Source organism: Carlito syrichta, unplaced genomic scaffold (genome assembly GCF_000164805.1).
Source record: "Carlito syrichta isolate Samal-C Ts95f unplaced genomic scaffold, Tarsius_syrichta-2.0.1 Scaffold288977, whole genome shotgun sequence".
NCBI classification, from domain to species: domain Eukaryota; kingdom Metazoa; phylum Chordata; class Mammalia; order Primates; family Tarsiidae; genus Carlito; species Carlito syrichta.
Genome location: NW_007233073.1, coordinates 143,418 through 167,562, shown reverse-complemented (window position 1 = coordinate 167,562; position 24,145 = coordinate 143,418). Strand labels below are relative to the sequence as shown.

At 33.1% G+C, this 24,145-nt stretch overlaps 1 protein-coding gene across 1 annotated transcript in view; it reads left to right on the top strand.

The window, feature by feature from the left end:
- MALRD1 (MAM and LDL receptor class A domain containing 1) overlaps positions 1-24,145 on the top strand; it is a gene marked incomplete at both ends in the record, with an annotated part of 488,577 nt that overhangs the window by 330,394 nt on the left and 134,038 nt on the right. The window contains one exon of the mRNA XM_008054043.1: positions 18,804-18,961. Within this exon, the coding sequence (XP_008052234.1) occupies positions 18,804-18,961 (158 nt within the window). The remainder of the gene's footprint in view (positions 1-18,803; positions 18,962-24,145) is intronic.

The following is a 24,145-nucleotide window of genomic DNA, read 5'->3' as shown; positions in this document are numbered from 1 at the left end:
TTCTCAGTATACAATTTTCTTTTTAAAAAAATTTTTATTTTAAAGATGTGGGGTACAATTCAGGGTTAGGTATACAAATGTTCATCAAGCAGTTACCCTTGGTGATGAGGTGTACCCCTCCTCCCCTGGCACTTTCCCACTACTGCCAGTCCGACCCCCCCCGCCCCACCCCAGCAGTTTTCCAATACTGCCAATCCCCTTCTTATAGTATTATGATAATTGCTCAAGGTCTGTTTATGAGTGAGAACATGTGGTACTCAGTGCTTTGTTTCTGTGATAGATCACTCAATGTTATAGACTCTAAGTCCATCCAAGTTGTTGTGAAGTTCATAATTTTGTCCTTCTTTATGGCTGCATAATATTCCACCATATATATGTACCACATTTATTTTATCCTGTCCTCTTTCAATTGGCAGCATGGTTGGGTCCATGTTTTTCATATTTTGAACAATGCTGTAATACACATGCATGTGCAGGTATATTTTTCATAGAATGATTTGGGTTTCTCTGGGTATATTCCCAGTAGGGAGATTGTGAGGTCGTATGGGAGGCTGCTTTTTAGATCTTTTAGAAATCACCAAAATGTTTTCCACAGAGGCTGTACTAGTTTACACTCCCATCAACAGTGCAGAAGTATTCCCTTTCCTTGAGTCCTCTCCAGCATCTGTTGTTTTTTTGAGTTATTGAAGATGGCCATCCTGACTGGAGTTAGGTGGTATCTCAGTGTGGTTTTCTTTTTTTTTTTTTTTTTTTTTTTTTGAGTTGGAGTCTCACTCTGTCGCCAGACTGGAGTGCAGTCCGGCCACCACAGCCTCGCCTGCTGGGCTCTGGCGATCCTTCCACCTCAGCCTTCCAAGAAGCCGGAATTACAGGCATGAGCTACCACGCCCGCCTGATTTTTTGATTTATTGTAGAGGTGAGGTCTCACTGCCCAGGCGGGTCTCGAAACCACGGGCTCAGGCAATCCACTCACCTCAGCCTCCCAAAGGCGTGGGATTACAGGCTGAGCCACCGAGCCCGGCTCAGTGTGGTTTTCAATGAAGCACAGAGCATGTGTGCTGACAGTTCACAGCTGTCTTTAGACACTCTGTAATAAGAAAATGCAGAGAAGGCAGAATTTTATCACTATTCTCATAGGTGTTTTGACTAAGTCAAATGAAATTGTTCTTTATTTCCATTAGCTTCAATTTTCCATTCTTAATTATACAAATTTTAAAACCTTCTTTTAGAAATTCTAAAGGACATTCTTCACATGGGTATTTCAACTTACATCTATTTAACTCATTCATTTTTAATAATTATGATTGAGCTGCTCATGAAGATGAGACATTAAACAGATAGCCATCATCTTTAGTTGTTTTCCTTGATGACAAATTTTATAAGATAGAGATATTATTAGCTTATTATACTAATAAACTAAGGTGAGAAAATTGTGCATCTGTATATATTTTATGCCAGCAAATCTGAAGACATACCTGCTATAATCAAATTGACACACTTTAACTAGCTTTTATTTATAAAAGATTATCTCAGATCATGTAAACTTGAAAAAACATTTTAAGTTAGTTCTAACTAATACCTAATTTAAATACATGCTTATTTTTTCTTATGCCAATTTTACAGAGACATTTTCTAATTTAATTTTAGCAATACCATAAAGGGATAGAAAAAGACCATACATATATAACATACTGATAATCAGTCATAAACACGAGGCAGAAACAGATCCTATAGATTTTATTTTTAAATTTAGGCCTTAAGCTTTCATTTTAAAGTTATAGCTTTAAGGTCCTAGAGAAGACAGGGTAGAAATTTTCATCTCAGAGGCACAGAGCTTAGACTCCAGGCTTAAATACTATTGTTTACCTAAATCAAGAAATAACTAAAAACCCAGTTAAGACAAAAGTAGGTTTGTTATGTCATCAGAGGTTAGAGAAAGTCCAGTCGATTGAGTCGTTCTCGTGGGAGAAGCAGGATTGAACACAAAAACAGAGAACGAATTATTACAATTTTTTCTTAAGTGGTCTAAGTATCAATTGGCTGGATTCAGACATAGGATGTTTTGGATTTGACTCAAAACTTGCATCACAGAAATAGTCTTTTTTATTCTCTGAAGGATTGGTTGATTAGTGTCCCAGGAGTCAAACCCTTGGGATCTTCCTCTAGTAAGGAAATAGTCCAAATTAAAATGAATGGGCTCATCAGATGACTGGTGAAAAAGTGGACAGTTACTTTTCCAGTGGCCTGACTATTTACAATAAAGGCAGAAATCTCAGGGCCTAGAAGTCATTAATTTGAGACCCTTCAGTTTTGGCTTAAAATATATATGAAGAGGTTCTCTTGACTTTTGTAAGTGTTATAGCTATAAAGATGTGCCCTTTTGCCTTTTGTAAACTGCAGCCAATATATTAATAACTCTAAGTTACCTTTAGCAAGACCCACCTATTTCTTGAGAAAAGCAGTTTCTGGGTCCGTAGTTCTTACATATAATATTGGTTGGAGTTCAAGATGAAGTTCTAGACCCCTTGATGCAGATGAACCATGATTCCTTGTCTTCTAGTAACCTATATTAGCCCACTCTACATTTCTTTAAAAAAAATACCTGAGCGTGAGTCATTTATAAGAAAAGATATTTATTAGCTTAGAGTTTTGCATGGTGCTAGCATCTGCTCAGTTTCAGGTGAGGCCTCAGGAAGCTTTTACTCATGGCAGAAGGGAAAAGAAGCCAGCACATCCCATGGCAAGAGCAGGAGTAGGAGAGAAAGAAGGAAGTGCCAGGATCTTTTAAACAACAGCTCTTTTGTTAACTAACAGAGTGAGATCTTACTCATTTCTGTGAGAAAAACACCATCTAATCCATGAGGGACATGCCCCCATGAACCAATCATCTTCCACTAAGCCCCACCACCAACAATAGGGATCAAATTTCAACATGAGATTTGGAAAGACGGCCATTTAAACTATATCACACTCTTTCCTACTGAAGGAGTTCTACTGAACCCAGTCCAGTTTCCTTATTAGGTCCAATCTAACTCTGGACTCAGCTCAGTCAAATAATTGCTCAAATAAAATCACAGCCATCAAAACACAAATTTTGGGGTGCCCAAAATGAGAAGACACTCACTCGTGACTTCCAGTTGCTGCAAGACAGCAGTGGGCACAATGGGCCCAGTAGAGAGAGAGAAAGAGGGGTTTTGGGGTTTTTTTTGGTCATTCAGTGTTTCTGAGGGTTTCTGGAGGTCACCTCCAGATCCCACTTCTGACACCAAAGTGTCAAAACAAAAATTTTCCTCAAATTATATTTGGTAGAGCTTGTTTAAGGAAAAATTGATTCATAAATCAAGCAGCATTCAGAACCAGAAGAGGTTCAGAGAGCTCTGCCCAGCAGTGTGAACAATAAGTTTTTATGAGCCAAACACAGAAGGACAGTAGAGGAGTTACCTTATTGGCTACAATAATGCACCTGCCTTTTCTGGGCCTGGTATGATAAATTGGCTTCTTGTAATTGACTGAAATCTAGCTGTTTGTGATTAGTTGAAACTCTGCTGTTTGTTATACTCTTCAGTTTTATTTTGGTGTGTGTACATACTGTTAGGTTGCAGTTTGTTGTGTTGGTACTCAAAGCGCAGAGACAGCCTCAAACTAAAAGCCTCCAACTAAATTAATTAAAGAACATTGTCACTGCAACGTTCTTATGATAATAGCAATTTCTACGCCCATGAATACTGCTTCTAAATTATTGCCCAAATATGATAGTTTCTATTCCATACTTTTCAAAGAGAAACAATGAAGATTTTTCATATTTTCTAGAAGTTATTTTCATATACATTTCCTTTTCATATATATGTGCGTGTGTCAAAGTTGATATTCTATTATTTTAATGAAATTGCAGATGCTCTACTGACCTATTAGACAATATTTATAACTATGTGATAACTTTCTCTGATAGCATATGCATACACAAAACCATTCCAAATCAATATTTACAAATTTGGTGCTAATTCTCATAGTATCTGCATTTTCAAACATTTTTTTCCCCCTAATTACTAAAATGCAATAATCCTTGTTAACAGAAAGATGCTTTTCCTAATAAAATGTTCAGTTGTTTCGCTGGCAGTTATGTTCTGAAATTTCCTGAATAGAAAGAACATTGACTTACTACGTAATTGGGTTGGCTATTAGTGGCAAATACCCATCATGCATTCTGTGCAACCACTATGACAACTATAACTATCATCACTGCCAGTACAACAACACTAGACACAAACTTGAGCTGCTTTTGACACTTTGCATTTACAATGATTTTGACAGAATCCTTTCCATAATCTGGTCAGGTATGATGTGGAAGCTCACTTTTTAGCCATGTATAAATTTATCTCAGATTATTTTAAATACTTTTTCTGTTCTACTTGAATTTTAGAGATTTTTATTTCTTTGATTTGCCCTAGAAAAATCCCTTTGATGTTTAGTACAACTACAAAATATTTATCTATTCTAATGTTCCTTCATTGTCAATATTTCTCTTTATCATACTGAAGTTATACATGATATAGTATTTTTTTACATTATGAGTATTAGTTTTATTCTCATTTTCTTCTATTTGTACCACCTCCTTTTTCTTTCTTTTTGACTTCTCTCCTATTATGCCACCCAAGCATATGACCATTAGATGAAAGATTTAGTCAAGAAGAATAGCTTAAATTATTAACATACAATGAATAGTAACAAATATAATTTAGTCTATCATATTCAGTGATCTATCACAGAAACAAAGAACTGAGTACCACATATTCTCACTTATAAGTGGACCGTGAAAAGTTATCATAACACTATAAGAAAGGGTTTGGCAGTAACAGGATACTGCCAAGGAAGGGAAGGTGGAGGGCACATAACATCAATAAGGGTACCTGATCTTAAAGCAGGTGAAACAGAGAGCAAAGGAAGGCTCAAACTTTACCTGTGTAAAGTTATCTACCTAATCCTGAATCGTACCCCACTTCTTTAAAATAAAAATAAATAAATAAAATTAACAAATATAATTACTAATATTTTCTAGTTTATTCTATTCCTTGGAAAACTTTAATATCTTTTAAAATAATTTGGTGCTGATATTTTAAAATACTATATCAATTCAATTATTGTGTAAATGCTTTTGTTTGGAATGAAGATTACCAAACGGTCTAATTTTATACAGAACATATGAAGAGGATTTTTAGGGTTCTTATTGTTTGTTTCTTTTTTAAGGAATGACATACAACTAAAAACAGATAATTGATATATCTAAATAGACCTTATCTTGTCAAGAACTGATGTGTCTTTTTTATGCCAATCACCATGTACCTGACTCTATTTTTTTAATGTGTGTTTTTTTTGAAAGATGTGGGGTACAATTCAGGATTAGGTATACAAATGGGCATTGGCACCTGATTCTGAACAGACTTTCTCATTTAATCCTCACAATAACGTTGATGAGAAGTTAATTCACAGAGAGGCCTAATTACTTTCTCCCAGAAACACAGAAATCACTTGGTGAACCCTGCAATGGGACCTAGGTGTTCCTGAAGCAAAAGTTTGTATTTGTAACCATCATTCTCTACAGTTTAAAATTTCTCAAAACTTCCTGAAGTGTATAAATCTGATGGCATAAAATGGTCAGTAATTGATAATTTGTCTTCTAGAAAATAAAATGGTGCAATGTATATCGATTTCACTGTCGTTATGTCTATACCAAATGGCTCAAAATAAACAAATATGTCTTATTATCCTTCTTATTTACTTTAGTTGCTATTCTGTTGCCACAGTTTAGTATAACTCCCACTTTCTCTTTCTTTCTCTTTCTTTCTTTCCTTCCTTCCTTCCTTCCTTCCTTCCTTCCTTCCTTCCTTCCTTCCTTCCTTCCTTCTTTCTTTCTTTCTTTCTTTCTTTCTTTCTTTCTTTCTTTCTTTCTTTCTTTCTCCTTACTTTATAGAAATAAAAGTACACCAGTCCAAATACACAACACCAAGAAAGAAAGCTAGGAGACTTTGTTAGGTGATAAACCTCAGTTTTGTATATTTAGTTTTCTCAAAACTTTTCTGCAAAAAAGGCAATAAACGGTAGCCATTTTTTGCTTGTTAACCAAAATCAGAATATAAATGTTTGTCTTTGTGAAATGATTGTGTTTAAACCAGGGTCATTCCTGTTTCCCTTACTTTTCCCTGAGACAGAAGATTGACTTTACTTTAGTGATGTTTGGACAATAAGAAAAAGCCCAACTTATTTATAACTATGCTATGCTATTTCAAATATTCACATGATCAGACGAACAACAGTTTTTATTTTGCTGCCAAGAAGGAATGCTAATCTCAATCCATTAACCATTTCTAATCATCACATATACCATCTGAGTCAGATACTCAACCAATTTGTATGAAATTAGTTAAACTCTGGGGAGAAACACAATCCTAATTTTTCTTTTTCTTCACTTTATTTTGCTTTATTTGCCTATGTCAATTTATAATATTTTCAAGAATACCTAAGAGCTGTTTCAAGTAGGACCCAAATGATGATTGCTTCCTTGTGTGTGTGTGTGTTTAAAGGCCAAAAGATATTGTTTGTGAGAAATGATACTGAGTGAAAAACTTGTGAATTAATCAATTATTTGAGAATCCTGAAAGACAAGCTTAAACCCTGTGTGAATAATCTAAAAAGTTTTCAGGTTAATTGCTTACCATTTTACCAGTATCCAGACATCATAGTTTCTCTAAAAAATTTACTAAATACATATTCATTTAACAGTTTATTTTTCAGTAAGATAATAAGCCCTTAAACTTACCCATTTATATCTCTCCAAAATCTCGACTTCTTTAATTTAACTCCCCTTTTTAAGTGCCCTTAAATGCCAATCTATAATTGCATTGTACTTTTCACCTTCAAGCATCACAATTATGCTTGACAAAAAAAAAAAAAAAAAAACAAACGACAAAATGAAATATTTAAACTTAGCCTACTTTATTTTATAATGTTTTGGGGGTTTTTTTTTTGAGTATTAAATAGTCATCTCCCATGCATGTCTGTCTGTATTCCCTCCCTCACTAACCACACTTTCCCTGGTTCCCTACAATCTATTGTTACTGAAATGCCAGGGATTCAGTCAAGGTCCTGTTGCTTACAGAAAACCTATAGTTGCTACAAGGAGTATTGCCAGGGAGGGAGAAGAATCAGTCAAGGAAAATAGGAGATTGCAACTCAAATATGCCTTCCTGTTCCACTGAAGTCAGGGATTTATACAACAGGGAAAGAAAATAGAAAACAGGAGTTAGGGAAGGGAAGGGAAGAGGATTTGGTAAACAGGAATCAGGGAAGGGTCTGGCCTCTCACCTGAATGTAGTGATCTAGTGAGTTTCAGTTCCTTCATACTATAGACCTGAGGGTCAGTTTCCTGAGGAAGGCACTCGAATAACCCAAATGTAAGTTTTAAGCATTAAGACCAAGAGAGTCAATTTCTATTTTCATTTAAAAAACAACAACCCTGTAACCAGTAGTTCTATGTGGAAGTTGAGCTACTTTCACTGTATTCTCCTAAAATATCATTTCTTCAACAAATAATTATTATCAACTAATAGTAATTATTATTGTCACTCACTCTTGGTCACTGGTCTAGACAATGGAGAGAGGTAATTGTTTACAAAATATAATTTCTGTCCTCATGAATATATTCTAGCCCTCCTAAAGGACTTCAGTGGATTTATAATTGCAACAACCTGATTCTTGCTAATTTATTTATTTGGTACACTCATCAATCTGCACTTTCATGGAGTTTTCATTTGTATTTTTACTACAGTGGTCTGTGATTCACTCCCCCCATATCATATTTGTCTTTGATGCTTTTTCTTCAGACTTACAAAGCCTAAATGTGAGTCTTGCACATGGTATTCTGACTTTGACCTTTTTACATTTCTTCCTACACTTCTTATTTGCTCAGAGTTTTTATTCTTTCAGTGCTTAAAATGTGCTAATTTCTGCATGTATCAAGTCCTTATTTTCACATTTGAGTCTGCCGCTTTCAATTACCAGCTGAGTAATTGTCAGTATCTCCAAGCCACATATTCAAACTTAAACTTACCCCTCTTACAGAAAGACTCTCCTTCTTTTGACCCTAGTAGTTCTGTTATTGTCATCATCACTGTTAATACTGCTACTTCTCTTTCCATCTCAGATTCTGTCAGCTCTTTATTCTTAACTGATTATATGTTTTCATTTATGTGCATTTCTACTTCTGTCATCCAAACTCACTTATGGGCTTCTGCAGATGTCAAGGAAGCTCATCTACAATGCAAATATTCTTTCACACCAGGCCTCTCTCCACATTGATGCAGGATTAATATTTCTAATTGGTGACTCCAGGTCCTTCAAATAATCAAAGGCATAATCAAGCACTTTCTGCATTCTTCCCTAAGTTACATTTCTAATTTTAATTCTTATTTTATTCATCTACAAACTCTGTGTTCTTGTACCTCAAATGTGCTTTGGATGTTATACATATCAACATTTGGTTGTATCATTGTTTTAGCATAACATGTAATTTTTTTGTTAATAGCAGACACTATGTACAAGGTAAAGGGAACTAACTTAAAAGGCCATGAGGTTTTATGTTTATCTGGCTAGCTATATGTTTACTGTTTGCTAAAGCTGTAGGTGTCCACAGGTAAAATTTCGTCTGGCATTCTTGATTCTGTGTTCCTTGTTCTATATGGGTTCCCTAGAGGCTTCTTCTTAAATAAGGGTTGCAAGATGGTCTTTCACTTGTAGTCCTCTGTTATTGTAAACCATTTATAACGTCTTTACTCTTCCATCAAATTTAAGTCATCTTTTATTTATTGAGCTTCATAGTATTTACAGTCTGCCTCAGTATTTGGTATTAAATAATGCTCACAATAACCCAAATAAACCCAATGGATTATTTCCATTTGATAGATGATGAATATGAGATAAGTAGGAATTTATAGATTTCCCCAAAGTTACAAAGGTCATAAGAATTAGAGTTTGGATTTGAATCCAGGTAGTCAGACCCAAAGCTTGTTTTCGAAATAGTATATGTTAACGTGCATTACAAGATTATTTTGGGTTTGTTTTATATTTTGCCAGCCATATCTTGTCCATCTATCTACATCTATATAGAAGACAAGGTACCTTCTCTATGGTAGTTATTCAATCAGTAACCTGCAGTTAATTGTCTTATTTCCACTGGTAGAATCATCTTTATATCTATTCTATAAATTTTGCAGGAGAGTAACACTAATTTGCAACTGTGTTCTAAGAATTGGATGTGTAGCATATCATTTAATTTTTACCACAACCCCATGAGGCTAACGTGCCTACTATAATTATCTCTTATTGCTTCTGAGTTCTAGAGAATTTAAATAGGTTCCCCAAGGTCACACACCTAATAAGAGGTAGAGATTGGATTCAAATCAAAGCCAGTGCCTGTAGACTTAACCAGTGAACGATCCTGCCTACATTTTCTGCTCATTATGTATTCATTAAAATAATTTCATAATATCTTTTTTCAGCTTCAATGAAAAGAAGTATTCTTCTGTTCTTATTTGCTTTCTACACTCCTTTAGGTTAAATAGATCTGAAATCTAAATGAAGTCAAAGCTATTTTATAATTGTTGCCACTTATCATTTATCTAAATACAAGAATTTATCATTTATTTTCCTTCCTGCATGACTATGAAACAATTTTTCTTTGTAGTCTCAATTTGGTAAATAAAATTCAAGTTACAAAAATATTATTAAGTCAATGCATGTTTCCAAAAGCTTCTTAACAAATAAATGACTCATAAAGAGATTCTTTAGGGGTTTTTTTTTTTAGTATTAAGATTAAGAGATTTAGAATCCCTTATCTCTATCTAGAGTTATAAAAAGTGCCAACCAATTCCATTTACATATCATCTTTGTTTGATTGAGGTCTCCTTGCTGATGAGTGTATTAAGAGCTTTTAAAATAAGATGAATCTACCTTGAGTTGGCATGTCACAACCAGAACCTTCACTTTCCTATTAGATTAATGCAGACTGAGGGAAAACATTTATAGTATCAGTTTTGATAACAGTTAATAGTAATACAATAAGACATTCCGTGAAGAGTGTTTTTTTAAATTTAAACAATTAATAAATAGTCTCAAGGGAGAATAGGATCTAAATAATAAATGATTGCAAATAAAGAAATATCATAATCTAGTCATTGTATCACTTTTCAAAAAGCAAATCAAATCAAAGCAACATCATGACAGACATTTAAATCAAATACCACCAGAAAATTTCATTCTACTTCAGAGACACTGTATCTGTGGTTTCTAGTTTTACAACTTTGGGGAAACTTTTGTTCTCTCACTGAATATGTTTACATTTCACAGCCTTTAAAAACTGCAGGCACACATAGCTATCGCCTTGGAAATCTGGGGGAAGGGGGGGAATGAAAGCACAAAAAAAGATTGAGGGCATTTCAACTGATAGTCATTACGTACCCTTCTATTTAGAGTGAGGGACAGGCAGAAATTATAGAGGATGTGGAGAAAGCCTGAGTACGTCTGACTATGAAGAAGGAAGCTTTTGCTGCTTTGAAAGAAAGGCATATTGTATAGCATTTTAGAGAAATTAGGCAGCTTTATTTTATGGACAGGAAATAGAAAAGGCTAAAATTGCCTCCAATTTAAAGCAGGGAGTGAATTCAAATCATTTGAAGTGGGAAATTATCTTTCATGATTTGACCCTAGTTCAAGTAAGTATGATTCTTCTTAGGGCAATGGAGCTGTAAAAATATAGCTTTCTTTTAAAAGTATTAACTGTTCTTAAAAAGAATGTCAAGTTGATTACCTTATAGAACAATTTACTCAATGAAACATTTTCAAAATCTCAAGATTGTAGCTAATCACATCCAAAAGACAAATTAGAATCTTTACTCTTTGCTGGCACCAATGAGAAAAGGAATATCTGTGAAGCATGGGGATAGATTCCGAATGTGGCTAATATGTTTCTGTCACTCTGATATCAGAAAATCATCATAATTTGAGGAAAGTGCATTTTGATGCCAAATTTATACTATTTGTGGCCCCAGTTTTCAAAAATGTGTACAATTCCTTAAAGAATTGTTAAAGTAAAAATTGATTTTAACTTATTAAGATATAGAATATAAAATCTTTATCCTAAGAACTTAAAGAATTTGTAATTTTAAAAAATTGTACAAGTGGAAAAATATTTGGTCTCAGAGAATGGTTGGGAGAGGTAAAATTCAGATATATTTAATGAATGAAATGTTCCAAAGTACTATATTTTGTAGTCATTAATTAAAGTATGATAGATTTTAAAAAGTTAATTGAGTACATTCTTATCTAATATACAAAAATTAAGCAGCTTTTTAAATGGCAAATCTAACCTATAAAACAATCCAATGTCAAGCAAATAAACCAAAAATTCTGCTTCTATAAATACCTGTCTTATGAATGCTGTGGATCATTTCACAGCATCATATATAAATAAATAAAGTGAATTGGCTTAATGATTTACCATTAACTTCTAAATATATTGTGGCAATTGAGATTTTAAGCTTTATTATCCGCTTTAACAAATTCTGAACTTTGTGTGGGAGCCAGCATTGACCTTCCCCAAGGATTTTGCTAGATATAAATAGGTAGTTCTGAATGAAGCAACTGAGAGTTTAAAAATGTTTGAAAGTAGGTATAGTCTGAGCTTGCTAGATAAAGAATGAGCTTCTTACTGAAAATTGTATAAGTCAATGAAACATCTTATAACTTTGAGATACAGTACATAGTTTCTGGATAATTCATTTATGTCTATTAATAATTTCAGGAGGCTAAGCAACTTTTCACCTATATGGTTCTCAAAATAAACATATGTCATCACAAGAATTCTGTGCCTCTTACAAAGTCAAATTTAGATATGCTAGTTTCAGAATTAAAAATCATCAAAGACCAAATTTACAATTTTCAGGCAAACTTTTACATTCTTAAATTTTAAACTGAATACAGTTTCACATTGACATACATTAATACTTCAACCAGGAATCAACTTTCTGATTTTTGAGTTAGACTACAGGGTTTTGTAAGACCAAAACTGAGTATGCAAATTTTAGAAGATATCAGGTGGATTATACTTTGAAAACCCAGCCCAGAGTCCCCTAACTAATAACTGGAATTGCTGACTTTGATGTTGAGCCTTTATGATGTTGTTTGTCCTGCATTGAAATAAATATGCTGCAGCAAAATGCTGGATAATAATTTCCAGTGAATTATTCGTTTTTTACATTGTGTTTCATGATATAGCCCTAAAATGCAAACATTAGATTGTACAACATTCTTTTCTATGATGTCATATTGTTGTAAGCTACTTTTCAGAGATTCTATGATAAAAGTACACGGTGGGGAAAATAAATGTGAAGTTGGAAAAGAAAGAGGTAATGTGTAGTCTAAATCCAAGGCTTAAGAATTTATGTAGTGCCCAACATACACACTTTCCATTAGAAATTAATTATGGCTAGTTAAGAATTAAAAAATAAAAAATGCTATTTTTTCCATTAGTATACATTAGTTTTTCAAGTGACTGAAATGTTGTTAAAGTATTTTGACTACTAAGTGATTTGACTTAAGTACTTAATGAAGAACATTGAGATATTGCTTTTGCCTGAGCTACCATAAAAAAAAAAATTACTGAGATTCTAAGGATGCTGAGATGTGAGTTACTTTAGGAACCTGTATGTGATGATAAAGAGCAGAGCACTTGACTAGTCTTAATTCAGGTTATAATACAAACTTAATGCTATTCTTTTAAAATTAAATACTGGATTAAAATTATTTGAAATAAATAATTGAATCAGTGAAGTTCTAATGTATGCAACTAGAGAAATAAATTTACTGAAATACAAGATTTTATATCAGAATTGAATTTTTAACTTTGCAAAATTGATTACATTTGTGTTAGTAACCCCATGACCACTTTTCTTGCTGCTCTAGGTATTTGATGTTCAATGTCAGGTTAGCACTACCACACACAATGAGAAATATTTAAAGTCTGGATTTAGAGTCTATCATACTCAGTGATCTAGCACAGAAACAAAGAACTGAGTACCACATGTTCTCACTCATAAGTGGACACTGACCAATCATAATACTAGAAAAAAGAGACTGACAGTAGCAGGATACAGTCAGGGGAGGGAGGTGCATATAACATCAATAAAAGTGCTTGATCCTAATCCACACGAAGTGAAGTCTTATGGGAGGCCCAAAATTTCACCTGTACCTAAACCTCTTATGTACACAATCCTGACTTGTACCCCACAACTCTAAAATAAAATCAAATTAAATTTTAAAAAATAAAATATTTGTGAATAAAATAAAGTCTGAGTTTAATAGAATCTGCTTCTGATATAAAGTACATTTGTTCTCATTTATGCATGTTTTACTATTTCAAAGCAGAGCTATGAAATATAAAAGTGTTATACAAACATGTGAGTTAATTAATTAGTTATTTGGGACTAGTGGAAGCCTATTTCTTCAAATCTAATATAGAATGTGAAGTATTAAATATATTCCACACTTTCAATTAATCCTTAACTATCAGAAAATATATTATAATTCATTGAATTATATATTTTTTCTTATTCATGATAATGTTTTAAAATTTGTCTGATAAAGTGCAGTCCAAATGCATTAGAACTTCTCAAGTATGTAAAAGACAAGAGGGTGAGGAGAAATCCAGATGTTCTTATTTAATTAAAGATAGCAGGCATTTAAAGAAAATACATGTTTAATGATAAACCACTGTTCTTAGTAGATTTGGCAGATGGGGTCTAGGTATATCGGCGGTGTGTGCCACCTGCATAGTTACTTTACAAATAAGAAAACAAACAAGTGATATTCTAACCTAATATTTGGTAATACATATAAATATAATTCAGAAGAAAATGAGGAGAAAAAATTTCCCTGCAACTTACTGATCCTGCAGGGAGACTTTTCAAGTTGTTTCCACTCCTACTTTTTTTTTTAATTGAGAAAAGTTTTGCTGCAATAATTCTCATCATGTTTCTTGGTTATTTTTCTTGATTGAGATATTTTTATTTTGACAGCCTTTATAGTGTTCTAAGTGAAAAGAGATATTTTCAGTAGGGAGAATATTTTAAATAGATGAAAGTCATATCCAGCTTCCAGTCAGGCATGTAAGGAACTTGGAAGATATCCTTCCCATACCGAACAGACTGAAAGTCAACAATTCTTAGATCCATTAGAGAACTGAGGTCACAGGGAAAACCATTACCCCTAAAACTGGAGAGACAGACAGGCAGGTACAGAGAATCACAACTTACTGAAGTAGAAGCTACTGAACAAAAGCCTCTGACCCTATACTGTAATTGACAAATTGCTGCAGAATAAATGTGGACAAGCTTAAGAGATAACTATGTCAGGGTGACTTATTCTTAAGGGGCAGTCTTTTAATTGGTATTGGTAAAACAAGTCTAATTGGCAGAAGAAAAAAAAGATTCAACTATATATTGTCAGTAAGAAACCTACTTTTAATGTAAATACATGGATAGATTAAAAATAAAGGAAGGGAGAAAGATATACCATACTAACATTAATCAAAAAAAGTGGGAAAAAAAGACTTTGAAACAAAGAAAATTGTCAGGGATAAAGAAAGACACTACAAATTATAAAGAGATTATTATTCCAAGAGGACAAAGCAGTCCTTAAGGTGTAAGTGCCTAACATCAGAATATCAAAATATGGGAAGCAAGACCTGATAGAACATCAAGGATAGATAGATGAATCCACTGTTATAGCTAGAGATCAAGGCCATCAATAAAGGACAGATTCAGTAGGCAGAAAATCAGGGAAGACATCATTGAACTTTCTTTCAGAATCAAACTGTTATGGTCTGAACCAACAATTGGCTGCTTCCCTTGCAATCAATCAAATCAAGAGACAGAGAGCTGGGAGAAGTAAGGAGTTTTATTCTGATACCTCGGAATCAAGGAATAGGCTGTGTATCCACTAAAATCATGTTCATTTAAGCAGAGTTTCCATCCAGTATTTATAATAAAACATACAGTTTCTTATCATTTTCCCACTGTTAATTAATAATGACTACATGCCATATGACCGTTGCTCAGTTTTTTCTTAATTATTGCTTAGACCCCAGTTACTGTCATAAACTAGTGCATAGATTACATCAATCCTGCCATTCTCCTAATTTGCAATTACCTTGAACAATTTGGGGCGGCATATTTTCCAATTGGTTACAGGTTGTTGATGTTGTTGCTGTTGTTTTTTGCTTATTCCAGGAATTCTGCTTCACAAGGTTTAGTTAAACATTATACATAAAATTAATACAAAGACTTGAAAGAAAGCAGTTGTTATTTAGAGACCAAGGGAATTGACACATTTCTGGGTTTGTACATTCAGAGAGTTTCAGCAGAGCCCGTTTCTTATGTAGGTCTGGCAGAGGTTTTTCCAGGAATGTGGTTTTGTGTATGTATCTCCTGCTTATTGGGGGACTCAGTGAAGATGGTTGAGTTCCCTTCAGTACCAACAACAGTTACTAAATCCAAGGGCAGTGAAGGGAGGGCAAGGAAAAATAATCACTTTTCAATTTAAACAGATTTTATGTTTAGCCCATGTCAGCTTAATATAAGTTTCTAAGTCTTTTCTAAATGACTGTTTTAATATAACCAAAATGACTTCTTTTCAGCCTGCAACAAGTCAATTAAATCTAATGGCCATCTATAGACGACTTCATATAACAACAGTAGAATACACATCTTTCTCAAGCTCACATATACCAATCATCAAGATATACCACATATGGGCCATAAAACACACCTTAATGAATTTAAAGGAATAGAAATCATACAAAGCATGCTTTTAGACAACAATGTAATTAAGTTAGAAATCAGCAACAGAAAGGTAGGTGAAAACTCTCAAATAATTGGCGATTAAACAACAGACTCCTAAATAACATATGGCTTGGAAAAGAAGTCTCAACATTTAAAAAGTACTTGAACTCAATTAAAAAGGACATATAACAATATAACGGATAGGTTTCTGCTAAAGCAGTGTTCACAGGGAAATTTTAACACTGAATGCGTATATTTGAAGAGAAGAAATATCTAAGCTTCCAAGCTCAGGATACTACAAAATGAAAAGCAGTTAAATTCAAGGTAAGCAGAATAAAAGAAATAATTAATATTAGAGCAGATGTTAATGAAATTGAATTACAAAATCAATAGAGAAAAATCCATGAAACCAAAAGCTGTTTCTTTGTAAAGACTGATAAAATTGAAAATCTTCTAACCAGGATCACTAAAAAAAAAAAAGAAAAAAAGAAAAAGAAGATATGAATTACTAATGTCAGGAAGAAAAGGAAGGCCATCATTACTGATTCATGGGTACTAAAAGGATAGTAAAGGAACAGTTTAAACAACTTTATGCCCACAAATTTGATATCCAGAATGAAATGGACCAATTCCTTCAAATACAATCTACCAAATCACACACAGCTAAATAGACAATATGTATAAGCCTATGTTAATTTTAAAAATCAAATAAATAATAATGATTTTCAATAACAGAAAGCCCCAGGCCCATATGGTTCACTGTGAACTTTTCCCAAATGTTTAAAAAATAAACCATAACAATTCTCTATAATCTATTTCAGAAAATATAAGCAGGGGAAACATTTCTGAACTTATTTTATGAGCCAAATATTACCCTAAGACCAAATAGTAAAAAAGACATTACAAGAAAGGAAAACTACAGACCAATATTTGTCATGAACTTGGATGCAAAAGTCCTCAACAATTGATAGCAAATCTAATTCAGCACTAAAAATCTATGAACCATGACCAAGTGGAATTTATTCCGAGTATGCAAGGCTGCTTCAAATATGCTAATATCAATACAATTAATCATATTAACAGACTAAAGAAGAAAAATCACATTGCCATATTAATAAATGAAAAAAAATCATTTGTCAAAGCCAATACCCATTCATAATAAAATCCCTCAATAAAGTAGGAATTGAGGTGCACTTCCTCAACCTGATAAAAAGCATCTAAAGAAAACTAACAGCTAACATCATTCTTAATGGTGACAAACTAAAAATTTCCTTGGTAAGATAAGGAATAAGGCAAAGATATCTGTCTGCTCTTAATACTTCTATTCAACATTGTCCTGAAAGTTCTAATAGTTCTAACTAATCAGTAAGAGAAACAAGAATAGAGAGAGAGAGAGAGAGAGAGAGAGAGAGAGAGATACTTAGATAGAAATCTAAGTAAATAAGTACAAGATCTACATAAGGAAAACTGAAACTTTGATGACAAAATAAAAGAAAATCTAGATAAATGCACAGCTAGTCTATGTACATGGATAGGAAGACTCAATATTTTAAAGTTCTTTTCAACTTGATGTATAAACTCAATGCAATTCCAATACGAGCAAATTATTTTGTAGATATTTGCAAACTGATTCTAAAGTTTATATGGAAAGACAAAAGACCCAGAATAGCCAACAAATTATTTAATTAATAATACTGCTTCAATATTGTCTCATTAATTATAACAAATGCATCACAAAATTTTTTAATGGATGCAAAATCCAACAATACTTTATCATTTCATCTTTATTTGAACTCTATGCAGACTATAACAGATTGTCTTACCACACAATCCATCTGTTGAAATAATGTCCTTAAAACACATAAAAAGGCAAAAAGTCAGTTCATTAGTTGGTGTGAAATAATCATCTAACTCTCCTTTGCAATATACCCTGGCCACCTCCATTTTCAACTGTATTCTGGGGAAGAAAACATAAGTATTCCTTGCACTGAAGAATTAAATTGTTAGAGAATAAAGGTAACTAATACATATATTGATTATTTGGAGAGTACTCAATTTACATGACAGCAAGCTTTTAAAAAGAAAAACTTCAAAAAATAAGCTTCTTGTACTAATAACTTAGAGGTAATGATTTTAAAACATACATCTGAGTAATAATACTGCAATGTCACAGAAAACAAAAAATACTTTTAATTAGAAAAAATTGTAATAATCTCTATTTGAAACTATAAATAAATAACTTAAGAAAAAAATATATATATACATAATATTCTACTCCAGCAAAGCCCATAAGGGGAATAGTAAATGTGATGAATTTTTGACAATAATGTCAAGAGAAAAAAAAAAAAAAACCAATGCAAAAATATATTTAAGATGCAGAAATATTTTGTATACTAATGAATTTGTGCAGAATAGAAGTTATATATTGGTCAGAAAAAATAATGTGATGGCTCCCATGATCACATTTCTTTTGCAGTTATAGCCATTCACTATTACTCTGGCCAGTGTGAGTATCAGAGCAAGTGAAAAATAAGATTCAGTGTTAATCAGGCCTCAAGACCCACTGTGTACCTGTTCCATACACAGCATACAAAGTATTTTATTTACTTGAAACTGACAAGTTTGAACACATTTGGAGAAAAGAGATGACTCTTCAGAGTAAACACAAATAGTTGATCACTTCATGCATGAGCCCGATCCTCAAGTTAATTTTGTGAATCACATGACACTCCTCTTTTGGTTCAAAAGAATTACCTATTATTGATATATGACTCAAAAGAAAAATGAATCTTGTTTTATCATATGTGTGTATGTTTATGGAGAAAATTATATTTGCACATGGCTTAAATACATTCTGCCCCATGCTATAAAATGTTATCATTATGATGAAAAATAATCGTGTTAATCTATTTCAAGGTAATGGCCAGCACTTCCTGTATGTCAACTCATCTGGCCCCAAAGAAGGATCCACTGCCAGAATTACTACTTCCAAATACTTCCCAGCAAGTCTCGGAATGTGCATTGTTCGGTTCTGGTTCTACATGGTTGATCCCAGGAGTATGGGAATATTAAAGGTACAAAAACAGTCAGAAATTTGTGGTCACTGAAATATGCATGACATGTATTTAAATATTCTTTTCCCTTTTCTTATGCAGTTGATTGTTTTTTGTTGGTCACACCACCAATGTTGATACCATTAATTGCTCATTTCTTTCGGGGCAATGGGATATTGGCAAGCTGTGCTGTCATTCATCTTAATCTCATTCGAGATTTATCTCATTGACAGCTGCCACCTGAACTCAATTAGAGTGCATGCTGTTTAAAAAGATTATCTGGAGATAAGAGAGTTTGGGCATATTCCACATGTATCTTCTAATAGCAACTTGGCTAGGGACAATGAAGAAATATGATGTGAGGGATAATGGTGAAGAGAGTTTTCTACTCCAAAGAAAGGCAGAGCAAATTTAAGATTTCAAATATGTTTTAGCTCATAGTGAAAATGACATGCCAGCTCCATTTTTAAATAACCTAAGACAAGTAAATTTTAATACTTGCACCAAACACAAAGGATGTTAAGGAAACGAGTTGCTGCATTTATACTTCTTGTATAAATAATCAATATGTTTTTCAATCATTATGAATGTTTCAAGATCCTGACATATAATTAAATGGTTATATATCAGCACACAACACCTAGTGTTATTGCCTTGCAATTATTCTATCTTGACTGAAGAAATACAATTAAGATTTTTTCTTTATCTCAAACATTATCCTTTGTAAATAGTAACAGCTATTATTATTTCCTATCTTTCAGAGCAGGTATTATAAATGTTACATGTTATCACAATTAATTTTCACATTCACCAGATGAGTTAGGTGTATTTTGCCCAATTTTACAATAAAGAAACTGAACCTCAAAGAGGCTCCAAAATTACACAATTAGCTAAAACTTGATTTCAAAAATCTGACATCTATTACCTAATGTTGTTTCTCAGGCTCTTTGTAGTCTACCAACGAAGTCTAAGGAGAAACATGAGAAAAAAAGGAGACAAAGGAAAAAGGGCTATATCAATTCTTGCCATTAACAGAAAAGGGAACGCTTATCAAGTAAAAATACATGCATGCAAATAAAGTTGAGAATTTATACTGATTCTGTGTGAATGTTTTCCCAAAAGGAAACCAGTAAAAACAATAAACAGATTCATTTTTAACAGTTTAAGAACTTAAAAATAAATGCAGAGCATACAACATCTTAGAATTTTAAAAATAGTTTTTACATACAATATGTGAATATTCAGTAGGTTAGCTTATTGTTGATGATAACTTTTATCCAGGGTAATTTGTAGCCACTGAGCTTAAAGAGACTCCACAACACATTATCCCTGCTGGCATTATTAAACATAGATGATGGTCATTTGTTACTCAATAAAGCAAACACTAATGGAAAGGCCACCAAACCTTTCAATGGAACGCAAGCAGACTTCAGTCACTTTCTAACAAAATGTTGCCTCCTCAGTTCAAAAAGAGTGCCTGCGTCTCTTTTACGTGTTCATCAGCTGCTCATTCAGCTACTTTAGTCACCCAATAAAAGGCCCTCTGCTTTTAGACATGCTTCTATAAACAGTCTTTGGAATAGAAATGTTGGCTTTCGATCTTGATTTCTGATGCCTTGCTTTTGGCGCCTACTGGTTTTTCTAACTAAAGGGCAACAGTTAAGGTTAATAATACTTTTACACTCTAAACAGTCTTCAGAGAGGTCTGCTAGTAAGAATAGTAATAGGAAACTGATAGTCAGCCTGTTATCTGATTTTTGTTGTATAAATGGTCTTTGTGGGGTGGACTGTCATAGTGACTTTCTTTTACCACTTCCATGGGTGACCCTAGCAGGGCCAATTATAGTCTTCTCTAGTTTCGACACAGAATTTGAAAGATATCTTTTTCTTCTGAATTACAAATTGTAAGGATATAGGCCTGGCTTGGGGATATTGGAGACTGTCTTCCTCGATGAGGAGAGAGACTGAGAAAGAAGCTAGCACACAGAGGGACATAAAGCTTAAAAAATGAGAAGAAGCAGGAAAGAGCCTGTACTGTTTAAACCCTGGATCCTACTGTGCCTATGCCTGTAAAATACTTTTTTTTTTTTACTTGCTCCTGAAAAATTCCTGTTACAGAATCCCAGGAAAAACTGTTTTTATGAGGTGTCCTTATATCACTGATGACTCACAGCAGTTAGGGGGAATGTCTCATTTTCTCAACTACAGCTCTGGAAAATATTTTCAGACTCTTAGTCTTAGAGTTATTCCAAGACTAAGCATGCATTCATTTCACATGTGGAGGAACCAAAGAAGTAAAAACCCATTCTCCCTACTTTTCATACTGAGACTTTCCATCAACATACTACTCTTTCACATGCAGTTCTGTGCTTTTCTTACAATCTCTGATTTGATGTGACATGATCACTCTTATAAGGGGGCTGAGAATTCATGTTTGTGTACCTATTTTTTATAAGTAACTGACACCAAAATCCAACTAATATTATCTGGAATTGTAAGGATGCAGGCCAGAAAGAATCTCTTATTTTGTAAAAGAAATCTTAAAAGAATAAAATAAATTCTCATATCCACTGTGTGGATGTAAAATCATAGATATTTTTATTTATTGCTAGTTGGGCTATATCAATTTGCAATTGTAAAGAGCATTTTGGCAATTAAAATAATAAGTTTTGTCTTACTAAAACATTTCACACCTAGACATTTATAACATGGAAATATAGATATGCATGATCTTTTATTTTCAAGGTTTTTTATCTGTGTTGTTTATAATAATAAATATTGGAAAACACCCCAGCATTAAATAATAGAAATTTGTAAAATAAAGTCCATGCACTCATACTGAAATGCTATGAAACAATTCTCAGAATAAAAAATTAGTGATAAAGGAAAGTGTTTATTATTCATTAATGATGAAAGTGAATTATTGAGGAATATGTGTACTAGAATGCAATTTTTAAAAATTATCCAAATTTTGTATATATAGATGTGTACATCTATGTATAGCTATCTATATAAATATATGTTCGTATATATGTAAAAGGGAAAACAAATAAGTGGAGGGAAATATATACTACAATGTTTAGAGTAATAATCTATAGATGGTCAGATGAAAAGGTTTTTTTCATTACTTTGTAGTCTTATATATTTTATAATTTTTCTACATAAGAAAAAATATTTATTTCTAAAGTGTCCTCATATCTGAAAAGGTTGAGATACTGCTTTAGAATTCGTTTCATATGGATTACCTCTTGGGTGAATAACAGAAAACTTGGTTCCAGAGCATACTGTAGATTATAATTGTGCTAGTCTAAAATTGTGTCTTATATTGAGAATACATATCCTTTATAAAGGATATAGCAAAGAAAATACCTAAGGTGAATTTTTACAGGAAGCAATTTTCTTGACTATGAGGCAATACAAATAGTAAGACTTTTTAAAAAGAGATTTTTAAATTATAGATTGTGGTAGTATATCTCCCTATATGCACAAATTTTACATAATCTTATTAAATGTTAAATACCTCCTGCCCTTCCATGACCTGCTCTATAATCCAGAGAACTACACTTCCGAGGATCCTTTGCTCTCTGCCATTCCGGATAGGTTTGGTTTATGGAAGGCACTGGTCAAAGACCTGAGGACAGAAAAAAGAGACATGCCTTCTTCCTCTTTCTCTCTATTTTGGGCTGAGTCTCTAACTGTAACTAATCTGTGGTTCAGCTTCTCCCAGATAGGCTCTGCCTTCTTGGGTCCATATCCTACCAAATATGCCTACCAAATTCCCTCTTCTCCCAGCATCTTGGCTTTGGTGACTGTCTTCCATTGTCCTTCTAGTTTTAGGAATGGAAACATCCTGCACATACTTATCTAAAGGCTGCATTATAATTTCCTTGCTGGTTTCTCATCTTTTCTATAAACTTTGTAATAAGTTCCCTATATTAAATTTCTGTTATTTGAAATATGTTAGAGTAGTTAGGCACTCAAAACTTAACCATGTCTTAGATGGTTTCAAGAAAAAAAAACCCCACAAAACTTTTGAATAAAAGTTTTTTTTCAAAATAATAAGAAAATTTGAGAGTGTCAGTCAGCTTCAATGTATACGCCGTACATTAATGTATACGCATTACATTATTCAAACATGACCCTTCTAGTAACAGAAAACAGAAAACAAACAAACAATACGGATAACTATTAAACCTTCAATTTGTGACATAATTTTCTAGAACAAATAAAAGGTTTTTCTGTGATAAGCATCACTCCTTGCCTTCTGAGAGAGGCATTTTATAAAGAATGTTAAGGAACCCCCTCTGAGAAAGATGAATTTAGACTTGAAAAACAAGATGGAATCAAATATTGAAGATTTTATAGCTACCTGTTTTGTTTATTTGCTTTCTGTCATTTCTATTATTTATTTGTCTTCAGTCTCTTAATAAGAGTACTAATCCATTCATGAGGTCTACCCTCATGACCCAGTCACCTCCCAAAGGCTCTACCTCCTACAACCATTACCTTGGGGGTTAGGATTTCAACATATCAATTTTGAAAAGTAATAAATATTTAGTCCATCACACAGGGAGGCAAATTAGAAGATGTTTTGATGATTTCAAAAGTCTAGAGCAGAGAAGATGCAACTTAATTTAAAATAGAGTACAAGAATAAACTGGAAAGCAATGTTCATAAATCATAAACAGGACTTATGTCTTCACTGGCATATTAAGATTATTTTCCAAATAAAGCATGCCTAAATCTTATTAGTATATTAATGAAGTGCATCATTTAAAGCTAATGTAGTCAACAATAACTTGTACAGTTGATGAGATCAAGGTGAAATTTAATTATGATTCTCCTATTATGTTTTAGAATAAAACGTCAACCTATTCTCATTTATCCCAGCCTTCCCAGTAGAGGACTACATAAGGAAAGAAAATAGTTTATAGAAATTAGGAAGACTTCACAGCCTTTTGATAGTAAATAAATGATAATAAAATAATAAAATGTTCACACAGACATAATATCCTTCTATTCAATGACTCAGAAAATTAGAAAATAATGCTAATTTCTATATACCTAATAATTTTATTTCCTAGTTCTGTCAAAATAGAGGAATTCACAAAGGTCGGTTTCTTTCTGTCTTTCAACCACCTACCTACATGTGAAATTTAAAGCACTCTTAAAAATGGCTGAGGTCACTTTTTGGACCACACTGCC